Source organism: Trachurus trachurus, assembly GCF_905171665.1.
Source record: "Trachurus trachurus genome assembly, chromosome: 20".
Lineage (NCBI taxonomy): Eukaryota > Metazoa > Chordata > Actinopteri > Carangiformes > Carangidae > Trachurus > Trachurus trachurus.
In genome coordinates this window covers 22,541,591-22,553,706 of record NC_139911.1, presented here as the reverse complement: position 1 = coordinate 22,553,706, position 12,116 = coordinate 22,541,591, and the positions used below count along the sequence as shown (strand labels likewise).

Sequence of the window (12,116 nt, the reverse complement as noted above, 5' to 3'; positions counted from 1 at the left end):
CACAAACAGACTGAGAGCTCAGACACATCTGGGATCTAGTCCAGAGATCAGGTTAAACAAACTCTGAACTTTGATTTGATGAACCTGAGTGTTCAGCTCCACCAGTTCTCTCTGAATTAAGTGCATGAGGAAAATTAAAAAAAATTAAAAAAAACAACATCAATGGACTCTGATTCATCAATTCACCATGGCAACTAGTAAATAAAGAGGAGACTGCAGCCTCCATTTTAATTAAGTGTATGAATGTGTTTGTTATTTAAAAAAAAAACAGCAGTGAAGGAGTCGGAGTTCGATCAGCATCGTCCTCTACACCAGACTTATTTATCAGACTTTTATTTTCTAGTCCCTCAGGCCGACTGCACCAAGCTTTGTCTGTTCTGAGGTCGTGAGTTTATCAAAATTATATTTGTGCATATTAAAATTGTAAAATCCCAATAACTAATATAATAATTCTTGTATAAACAAAGAGTAGGCTATAGGAACAAAATCGTACAACTGTTTATTTTTGTAAATATAAGTTTGTATTACTTTATTCTTTTGATGCGTATGTGCAGACAGAGGATGTGGATGGGGGGGGGGGGGGGGGGGGGGGCTGGTCTTGGACACAAGCAGGGGGCTCAAGCTAAAAAGGTTGAGAACCTAATTAATGTAAAGAGCTGGAATCCACTGTTTGTTGGGTTATTTGCTTAAATATATTCATTCAGATACAATCTGATGGGGACTAAGTTCTGCTGCTGCAGGAGATGAAGACACAAATGAAACAGGTTTGTGTGATCACAGCCTCCGAGTCTGATCCAGGAACAGCTCAGTGATTTTCGGGTGGAAAAGCCTTAAAGTTGAAGCTGAGTGTGAAGTTTCAGACGTCTGCATTTAAAAATCTTGCTTAACATTTCTCTGGTGTTTGGGTCACCAGTGACCCGTTTTCAGGTTTTAAATATGATTTACCACATAAATTTGTTTATAGCATCAAGGCTTTTTGACTTTGTCAGGATCCTCAATTTAAACAAAATAAAACTAAAACATTTTTTTTTTCACAAAATTCTAAAATGCTCTGGTTAAAATGATGACATTTGTGGTGTTCGGGTCAATTTTGACCCGGTTATAACGATAAGAACATTAATGAGAGTTCAAACTGAAATCATAAGTGCAAAACCAACCTTTTCATGGATAAGGAACCTAACAACATAACCAAGAGATGAGAAACAAATTGGAAGAAAAAAAATGTTTTTAGTGTATTTTACAGCAGATTTAAAACACGGGTCAAAACTGACCCGGACACCATAGATGGCAGTAGAAAGCTTACACAAGACCAAGGTTAAATTGTTCTGAATCAGTGCGCTCCAACCTGCAGCGACAGGCAGTGTGGCTGAGGAGATGACACAGTGTCAGAAGCTTCTTAAATCACAGCAGAAACTCAGGTTGGCTTCTCAGAGTAAATCAGAGCTATAGTGAAGTGAGTTAAGAGACTCTGTGTTGTCACTAAAGCTGCTCCTGGAATAAAGTCCTGCTGCTGTGATCTCTGACCAGCCAGCAGAGACACATTCATCCACTCAATTAAAATGGAGGCTCCAGTCTCCTCTTTATTTACTAGTTGCCATGATGATGTTGAATTGATGAATCAGAGTCCATTGATGGCTTTTATTCTATTTTCCTCATGCACTTAAAGGTATAATATGTAGGAATTCCCCCCATCTAGCGGTGCGGTTGCATATTTGAACATATTCTTGATGTTGCATTCACCTGAAATCGGGCAGACGTCAGACAGACAACAGACGCTGCATGTAACAGGATAAACAAGCCTCTATGTAAACAAGTGGTCCACCAGCACGAGGCAAAACAATACAGGCGTGACAATATGTTGTCATGGTGATGTGGTATTGTTTACCTGACCCACGTTTTACCGTCTTTCTCTCGTCCAGTAAAATGACATCCGGTTGGTTTGCCAACGGCCGTCTGCCTGACTGCACCTGAATGCAACACCAGTGCCTCCGTCCTTCCTCACACTACACTGTGGTGACAGTTTTAACAGGCCGAGCCCACAGCTCCGCTGAGTTTCTATGGTTACCTACGGTCACGCTGCCACTCAACGTAGAAAATGGCGATGCAACATGGCCGCCTCGGTTCGGTGCGTCGCCCACTTATGTATTTGTAACGACTTGTAACAACTCATTCTAAGGTACCAGAAAGCTTTCATTTGTATGCGGCTGTGATTCCACTTCAGTGAAATACGTATTTATGAAAGACATATTTGATTTTTGCTGATAAAAAGCCAAATAAGTTACACACTGGGGCTTTAATTCAGAGAGAACTGATGGAGCTGAACACTCAGGTTCATCAAATCAAAGTTCAGAGTCAGAGTTTGTTTAACCTGATCTCTGGACTAGATCCCAGATGTGTCTGAGCTCTCGGTCTTCAACAGGATCTGTTTGTGTGTTTGAGTCTCAGCTTGGCTGGTGTGTGATGTGATCAGTGATGGGAATAAAAAAAAGTTACTGTTTCCCCCGTTATACCGCCGTTACTTGACACAAGAAGTCCCGTCACAAAATAATACAAGTGTACAGTATATGTACACATTTTCTTTTCAGTCCATCAACTAGACAAAAAAAGGCTGTTTATCTGGAACTCACTCAGTATTCCTCCACACAGACCGGCGGCGAGTTGGTTAGTTCCAGATAAACAGGAGATTAGGGGGCGAGTCCAAGTAATTTGACATATGAGCTTTTTTTTTTTTTTTTTAAAGTAATGCAATAGTTACTTTTCCTGGTAATTATGTAGTAACTACTCAGTTACTAACTATAACTAATTACTTAAAAGTAACGTGTTTAGTTCTGTTTTTTTTCCTGCACCTGAACAGACTGAGAATAGAAAAAAAAAAAAAAAAACAGGCTGTCAGATCACTCTGGAGCTCTGCAGCAGAGACTCTGTCCACAGAGACAGTCCTCTGTCTTCAGACGTGTCTCCCGGCGGCTCACAGTGCCACAGAGTGTGTGACGGAGTGTGAACTGGTTTTAAAACTGTGAGACACTGATGAGTCAGTGGAGTGTGACGGGTCAGAGCGGGGGCCGAGGACCAGGAGAGACAAAGCTGCTTTCAGAGGTCGCGTTAAAGCACCAGGCGGATGGATACACTGTTAATCGACGATAAATAGTTCCAGCATGAGTGACTTTTTACTTTTCGGCTGGTTTCGGCCGGTCTTCATGCTGTGCGGTGACTGTGAGCGCAGGCAGGAGAATGAGGCCAGCTCCCTCTCTGGATGTTCAACTGTTCCTTCAAGTGTTTGATGGGAGGCGGTGATGAGGAGAGAGGAGCTGATCTGAGGCCAGTGAGCTAAGCAGGTCAGCCTCTAACTCAAGTGGAAGAATATCACTGATTCCCTCTCTCCAATGTATCACTCTATCTCCCTGGTCCCCTCACGCTCTAATGACTTCATCATCATCATCATCCCTCTCCTCCTCCTCCTCCTCCTCTGTTTCTCTTTCCTCTCCATCATCTCTTCTCAAACTGCCTCTAGCTGCAGTATATGGACAAGTCTTTGCAGCAGAGGCTGAAGCTGCTGCAGGGACACCTCAGAAGGCTCTGTCCTTATTAAGATATTAATAATAACAAAATAATAATCACTCAAATGATCTTGAATCATAAAAATTCTCTTTATAAAACCAAATACATTATTCACATACTACTCAGTAACAGCTGAACACTGGACCACAGGAGCTGCTCTCACACAGGTTCAAACTCATCTCATGCAAAATTAATACAGTGTTCACCGTCATAATGGCTGCCACTTTACTGAGGCTCTAAGAGGGATTTAATGAGCTGTGAGTCTGTTTGTGAACAATGCCTGCATATAATACTACAAACAGAGCTAAGCTGCCTGTTATGGATTTAGAGAAGAGTAATGCATTCACTTCAGACACAAATAGTCTGTTTTCCTGAATTATTGAGAAAATTATCTAAGAATTAGATTAAGCTAGCAGGTGTATGATGCCTCGTATTATTAGCTGGGACCCTATTTGTACTGTTGATGAAGTTTGGTGCTGTTGTGAGCATTATTGGCTGTTTTAATTGCGGCTGGCTGAGGAATTGAAGTTGCTACAATTAGAGAAGCTAGTGGTCGGCAAACTTGATCTCTCGGGCGGGAAAAACTGCTGATTGGAATCTCAAGTGCACGAATGTCACAGAAAACCACGAGTCTTTGCTTTTATTTTTCCTATCAAGGGAATCAGACTATGTGAAACTTTATTATATGGAAAGTATGAACCAGGCCAAAAACTGTGGGTGGTTCAACTTAACTGAAACCATGATGCCCGAATCAGAAGAAACTGAAATAGATACTTGGCTTCACATGTGTGTCCACATTTGTGAGCCAAACGTCTTCTTTCCAGTGTTCCAATGTGAAGGACCTGATAGTGAGGATTGGGAATGTTCATGTGTATAAACATAACCTGTTCATGAAATGCTGTGGGGGTACTGTCTTTCGAATGTTTCCAAAATAAAAGCCCTGACGCCACTAAAACAACACTTAAGATGCATTTAGTCAAAACAGCAGTCTGCCTGGTACTGTCCTCACTAAAGCCTCTACAACAGGGGTTCTCAACTAGTCTCTCTCTCACTCTGGGATCCACATTTTCCCATGGTCATTAAGTCACGATCCACTTTTATAGAATTCAAACCAAGATTTTTTTTAAAGCCTTTAAAAACTCATTTTGCTCTTTATTGAGCAAAGTGCATTTCAGATGAATGAAACTGAGGAGGGCCATGACAACTGCATGTACGGAAGTGAATAAAATAATATCAAACTGCACAAAATGGAGACCAACAAAACGATATATTTGACTTCTAATGCATCTCTGCATTCAGAGCATGTTCACAAAAGTGAATAAATAACAAATTGCACAAAATAAAGACCCACAAAACAAGGTATTTTCACTGCATTCAGGCCACATTAATAAGAAACTGATATCTTTGCATTCAGAGCAAATAATAAGAAACTGAGGAGGACCATTACAACTGCATGTGTTCACAATATATCCCATCCAGAACGGGTCCGCAACCCACCAGTTGAGAACCACTGCTCTATATGCTCTGAGATACTCTCATATACTTTGGTACAGCAGTCAAGGAGTTGTTGAAAAATGTATTTTTTCTTTTGGTTCATCACAGTTTGCTCAGGCAGAGGAACAGTCTCAGTGTTACTGCAGTAGAGTTATATTCTCTGAGGTGTTGACTCTCCATTAAAACCATGATTATGCACATTGACCTGATGATTGTGGGGCTATTCTTGATTTATTTTAGGTAGGTCTGTTTAGGAACCTCATCTCTGATAACCCTATGGGCTTAACAGGTTAAAGTGATGAACTGATGATGTTTTTCCCTCTGGAAACAAGTTGGAGAAGTTTCCTGAATGAAAGACAGACACTACAGAAACAGACTTCAACCAGACTACAGCAGCGACGCCTGACAACTCAGTCCATTCTGTGTTCTCAGCTCAAATCAAAGCCTCTGATCAGATCTGACGATGTGGTCAGCTCCATCATCACTTCCACTCTTTAGTCGGGCTCATCGACACACTTTCTGTTGCGCAACAGCCAACGAGTCACAAGCTCATAAAGGACGGATCGAGTGGATCGTCTCAACTGAGCTGAAGTGGGCGGACACGCTCCAATATAGTTCTGCTCTTCTAAAAATAGAAATCAAAGATCTCTTCTTTTAGATCCTTAAAAAAAAAGCTGAAAGACACACTTTCAGACCAGACAGGTTTTTCCTGATCAGAGACTTATTTTAGCTCTGATTCTACATTTAGATCAGAGACACGTCTGAGAGCTTGTCTTCTTCTCGTCCATGTCTCCTCTCTCCTCATCACTGCCTCTCCTCTTTGGTTCCTGGGGAGACAGAAACCTTTACAAACAGAAAAATAATCACTGAGACCATTATTTTTCTTCTGTGGACTAATAGTTTTTTTTAGTCTTCCTCTTCTTTTTTTGGGCTGTAGACTGTAATGATTTTGGAGCAAAAGATCAATTGGACTCGGATGTTTTTCTTCGCCAAGTTGAAAGGGAAATTGATTTTAGTTAGTCGAGGATCATTTGAAGCAAACAAACTTCAGACTCCTTCATGAATTCATCAACTGTTGGCTGAACCCAGTCTGTGTAACACTCAACACAACCCTCAGGGTTCACGTTGCCGTCCTCAGATCTCCACAAGCCACAGATCCTTCTACTTATTACAGAGCTATTATCACCACAGTGTGCTGCTGGGCCTGCAACACTCATCTATTTAACACAGCTCTGAAACCATCTATTGTGAAATAATCTGACAAAACTGTTTGACTTGTCTGTTGGTCAACTCGATTTCAAAATAAAGCACCAAGTTTTTGAATCTCCACGAGTCATTTAGTGAAGTCAGTGGGGCAGCTTAGTAAAGACTTGTAGTTGCTGAGGTTCAAACTGAAATTAAAGCATCAGTGAGAGCACAAACTCACAGGCTGAAAGGTCAAATTTAAATAAGAGATAGACAGAAATAGGCAGCAATGTGAAGGGTCAGATTATTTATATTTAGGACCAGGGATGTCACAATTACTGGTTTTTACAAATAATCATGGTATTAAACGCCACGATTAATGAATCGTAAAGATTCCTAAATATCATTACTTTCCAAGAAAAGCACATATGAATGGTAAACTGTGTGCAGCCTGCGCTCGCCGCATCCTATGTGAAAAGGGCTTTATTCCCTTAAGGGTATTGTAGTGTATAGGGCAGTGGTTCTCAACTGGTGGGTCGGGACCTAAAAGTGGGTCGCGGACCTGTTCTGGATGGGTCGCGGACAGCTGGGCAAAAAAAAGTAAATATTTAATGCGCATGTGATGTTGGATATGTCTTTTACTTTGAAACATAACTTATTTTGAAAGGCACACGAGACTTGCACACATGCAGTTATAATGCTCCTCCTCAGTTTCTTATTATTTGCTCTGAATGCAAAGATATCAGTTTCTTATTAATGTGGCCTGAATGCAGTGAAAATACCTTGTTTTGTGGGTCTTTATTTTGTGCAATTTGTTATTTATTCACTTTTGTGAATATGCTCTGAATGCAGAGATGCAAGTCAAATATATCATTTTGTGCAGTTTGATATTTTTTATTCACTTCCGTACATGCAGTTGTCATGGTCCTCCTCAGTTTCATTTATGTGCCCTGAAATGCACTTTGCTCAATAAAGACCAAAATTAGTTTTTAAAGGCTTAAAAAAAATTCTTGGTTTCAATTCTATAAAAGTGGGTCGCGACTTAATGACCATGGGAAAATGTGGGTCCCAGAGTGAGACTAGTTGAGAACCCCTGATCTAGGGTATTATCCACCTGAACTTTTTGCTTTAACATCATGTATTATGTTCTTCTTTGTATGTGTGCTTGTATGTTTTGCTTAGAAGTGGAATCAATGGCAGATGTTATAAGAGAGATAGACGCACATTCACAGATATATAAAGATGTTGGATTAGGTGTTTAGTAGCAGTAATAGATGAGATAATGAGTGACTATTGTGAAATGCACCCTGGGAGAATGTGTTTCCTGTTATTCACATTTTTCCTGTGAGAGCCTTTTCTAAGTTTATGTTAGCCTGATGTGTGTTCCTCATGATGAGTCAATCAAGCTGCTCAGTGTTTACTCCTCAGCTCTGATACTTCAGCTCATTCACACAGTTTGAACCTTCCTTCAAATAAAAAACACTTTTCACCTACACATCTGTTGTTTTGAGTGGATGAACGCATCCACACCAACATGTGAATGTGCACAGAGAGCGCTGAGAGCTGAGTGCAACATGATGGACACTGGCCTTCAACGGTGGCCATCTTGTCTTTTTTTTTTTTAGGGAAATGAAGTAACCAATCATGTAAACTGCAACGACACTAAATACTTCTGCAACTTCACTAGATTTTTAAAGGAATATTCAGTAATTTAAATACTTTCCCTGAGTAATTTGCCCCAAACTTCTTGACCCTAGTTTTTCACCATGCATAATCAATATGTTTGAGAAGAAATCTTTGTTCTTGTATCTGTCATTTTTTGAGACTAGTGATTTGCATGATCTCCCTGGGACTGTAGACCTCAGTGGGCCTCAGGAACCATTTAGTTCCTTAAAAAAAAAAAATTCCAAGAACATTTGGTGGAACAGCACCAAAAAGTAAAAAAGACGATGTCTTTATAATACTACTATCATGTGTCTTTTACTGACTTATTCTCTTTTTTCCAGATTTGTTTTTAGTAGCTAATACTGGGATTTAAAAATGTTGCTCATTTGTCATTACCTCCTCATTATTGACCGCTGAAAATGTATGGCCCAACTTAAAGGGATAGTTCACCCAAAATTGAAATTACACTCATTATCTACTCACCCTCATGTGGACTAAGGGCTGGGAGAAGTTTCAGAGTCCTCCGTGGCTTCTCTGAGTTACAGGGGGTCCTCTTCCCGGTCAAACTTGGATGAACCGGGGTCTGTCCTCTTCCCAGTTCGTCCAAATTTGACGAACCGGGAAGAGGAGCTTTGAGAAGCTTCCGCTACAAACAAGCTTGAAATATAGACTTATTTAATTTTTTTCGGGACAATTTCGCATTTCGGGGCTTCAATACAAGACGGACATTACATACCAGCAGCATGGAGGTATTTGGATGGTTTTTGGTGTGTCTTTTTGTTACGAAGACAGTTGGTATCCATTTTCAACCGTTATATGGACATGCACTGCTACGCCGAGACCCCCTGTAACTCAAGAGAAGCCACGGAGGACTCTGAAACTTCTCCCAGCCCTTAGTTCACATGAGGGTGAGTAGATAATGAGTGAAATTTCAATTTTGGGTGAACTATCCCTTCAAGGTCTCGGTTTTCAAATCTGGCCCACCTGAATTAAGTCATTGAACAGCCCTGCTGTAGAGGATGGACCTCTGTGTGGTGGCGTCTGAACTTTGAGGAAATGGGAGCAGAGAGCGGAGGAAGACGTGTCGTCATGTGACACAGGGATGAATGATGTTCATTTTTTTTAAGTGGCAGGAATTTGGGGGCGAGCGACAATGTCAAATGTCGCGATCATCAATCGGCCACGCCGGATTTGGGACGACAGTTTTCCTGCTGGAACACACGCAACTGATGATTAGGGTCCGACAAACCTAATCAGACTGTGACACACACACACAAACACACACACACACACAGAGTTCTGTGTTGGTTTGGCTGCACATGTGATGTTGTGGTTAGAAGAAAAATATAGAACACCAGGCTGCTTCAAAGTGCATGTGGTTCCAGTTTGATGTGTCCATGAGTCCATATACATATAGGCTTTAACCTCGCCCCGGCTCTCCACCCTGTCATTAACCCCAAAATAGAGCATGTTAAAGTGAGGAGTGGTCAGGACACACAACCACACATTTACACACACACACACAGGCTGACATATGGAGGCCTTGAACCGCCTCTCTCACACTTCAATGAGCAACATGGCTGCTTCAGAGGGTTAAAACCATCCTCCACCCCCCCTCTGATCACACAGCACAGGTGCTGCTGGGGCCTGGTGGTTCCATCCAATGTCTCTGTTGTCATGGTGACACCACCACCGATCTACAACACTGATCTGATGTCAGGTATCAACGGAACAAACGCAAGAACAATCAGGTGTTTAGACAGACGTGATCCTCAGATGGCAGCGAGCGTTCGCCAGCCGACATCACTATAGCAAAAAATCCCAGATTCCTCCTGAGCTGCAGACAGTCACCATGACAACAGATTGAAACACAAAAGATGGGTGGGTGACAACAAATAGATCACGTGATCAGCCAGCACTGAAGCATTCAATAAGAGATGGAGGAGCAGGCAGAAAGATGACTCTGACCTCTGACCTGAGATCAGCCACAGGGAAACAGAACAGAAACAGGGCTCCCACTCTTTTCTTGAACACATCCTCCATCCCATTCATCCTTTGGAGAAGTCTTTTCAACAGTTGTAGCTTATTTTGTACATTTAACCACTTTGTTTCTATGTTTCTCTCATTCTCTCTCCCAGAAGTCTGATTTAAAGATGTGCAGTCTATGGCTCCAACTTATCTATGACATAATATCTTACATGCTTAGAAATTAAGACAATTTTATCATAGAACAACGCAAAAACATGTTGTTTTTGTTTTTAAACCACACCTACAGCAGTTCTATGTCATTATCTATCTGTCCAACAGGTCCAATACTGGAAACACTCAACACAATGTGGATAGTTTTCCTGTTAGGATTGGGAAAGAAATCCTTGGTGGGGTCTGAAAATGTCAAATTGAGCTCTGGCAGCTGCTGTCATGATGTGATACATAATTTCTAGGGAAACTCAAAGCTTTTCCTGGACATTTGACTATTTTTTCCTCAATTTCCATGTGTTTTCCATGACTGGAAATTTGGTCAACCATTTTCCAGGTTTTCCAAGACGCGTGGGAACCCTGAGAAAACATCCTCTCCTATACAACAGCCCCCCCACCCCCCACACCAGGCCTGAGGTCATCGCCGGTGACACCAGGTCCAGGTGGTTGTGTCTCACCTGGGCAGTCGGCGGCCTTCCCGGGGCCGCACTCCGCGCTGCTGCCGCCTCCGCTGCGGGGGAACGAGGTCCGGACGGCGGGGAGAAGCAGGAGGAGCAGCAGGCAGCTGAACCCCGACAACCGGCACACTGGTGCCATGATGGAGGACAGAGGAAGGGAAGGAGGAGGAGGAGGGGGGGAGAGATAGAACAGAGACAGATGGAGGGGTAGTGAATGAGAGGTGAGAGATAAATGGAGGTGAAGAGGAGATGGAGAAGTAGAACGGAACTGGTGAATAAGGGCAAAGGTAGAGATGAATGTAGGGCAGAGGGGCACAAAGAGATGGATGAGTAGAAGGAGGATGAACGAATAAAAGGAGGAAAACAGAAAGAAAAGAGGTCTGTTTTTCTGTGGTTCCTCAATTCAAAAACACACCGGAGCAAAAGGAGAATAATCGCCTTAAATCCGGCTTGTGGCCATGTGTTCCCAGCTCTGTGGAACTCTCAGGGAAAAGGCTTCATGGTGAATCAGCCTGAGAAAAACGGTGGAAGGAGGGCTGCAAAAAAAAAAAAAACCAAGCCCGGGATAACAAAGCAAAGCAGGGCCTGGGGCTTCACACAGCGACCCCCCACACCTCCGCCACCCCCCTGAAACCAGTCTGCTCACAGCCCGGACTGAGCCTCCATCCCCCCAGTCCCCGTTGCCTCGCACTCAAACCCGGCGGGGACAACCGCGGATCGCCGCCGCGGAAGAATAAAAGATCCAGGTGGAAGTCCGAAGAAGGGGCTTCCTGCAGCATCCAGGCCGAGGCGGAGTGAGTGTGCGCCGGGGAGAGAGGACGGACAGGACGCGGTCGCTCGCTTGCTCGTTCGATCGGACCTGGACTTTTTTTTTTTTTTTGTCCTCCTGTGCGTTCTCCACTGATTCACATCAACAAAGGCCTGGACCACGTGACCTGCAGGAGACCACTCCCACAGAGACAGAGTCATATATCCCTGCATGCCTCCTGCTCTGCTCCACTCTGTAGGTTGCTCTAATTAAAAGCCTGGTGTTGCTGCTGTGTAATCCACCAACTCTCCAAACAAAGTCATTAGTCAAAGTCATTTGCATCAAGTAAAACACAAGTCAAAGCAGAAATCATTACACATAGTACACACATTATACTGCTATTTCCTATCTCTATACATTAGTCATAGTGTGGACTTGCAGGAAACACAAGAGAAACACAAAAAATATGTTACATGTTGCAGAATAATTATCATTCACCCACATGAACCAAACAATTCATTATTTATTCATGTATATGATTTAAAATGTTATGATCTGGTTGACTTAAGAACCAGAAGCTGTTCTAGATGATGGTGTCTGTGGAATACAAATATTACACATTAATCCCACTGTTGCACACCTAAAACAACACCCACACACACAATTCAAATGTTATAATTGTCACCAAAAGCCAGACTTATATTTTCCTTGATCCAAGGTCGTTAATTAGTTCCAAAATTATATGATTACAAATAGATAAAGTAAGAAGAATAGAAATAAATAGTCTCCCCTCTCCATATTAGTAGATTTCC

General features: G+C 42.3%; 1 protein-coding gene across 1 annotated transcript in view; it reads right to left on the bottom strand.

The window, feature by feature from the left end:
* The window catches only part of LOC311003385 (tomoregulin-1-like), a gene marked incomplete at both ends in the record, with an annotated part of 28,774 nt that extends 18,079 nt beyond the window's left edge, over positions 1-10,695 (bottom strand). The window contains one exon of the mRNA XM_083995125.1: positions 10,557-10,695. Coding sequence (XP_083851251.1) covers positions 10,557-10,695 — 139 coding nt within the window. The remainder of the gene's footprint in view (positions 1-10,556) is intronic.
* Between the last annotated feature and the right edge of the window lie 1,421 nt (positions 10,696-12,116).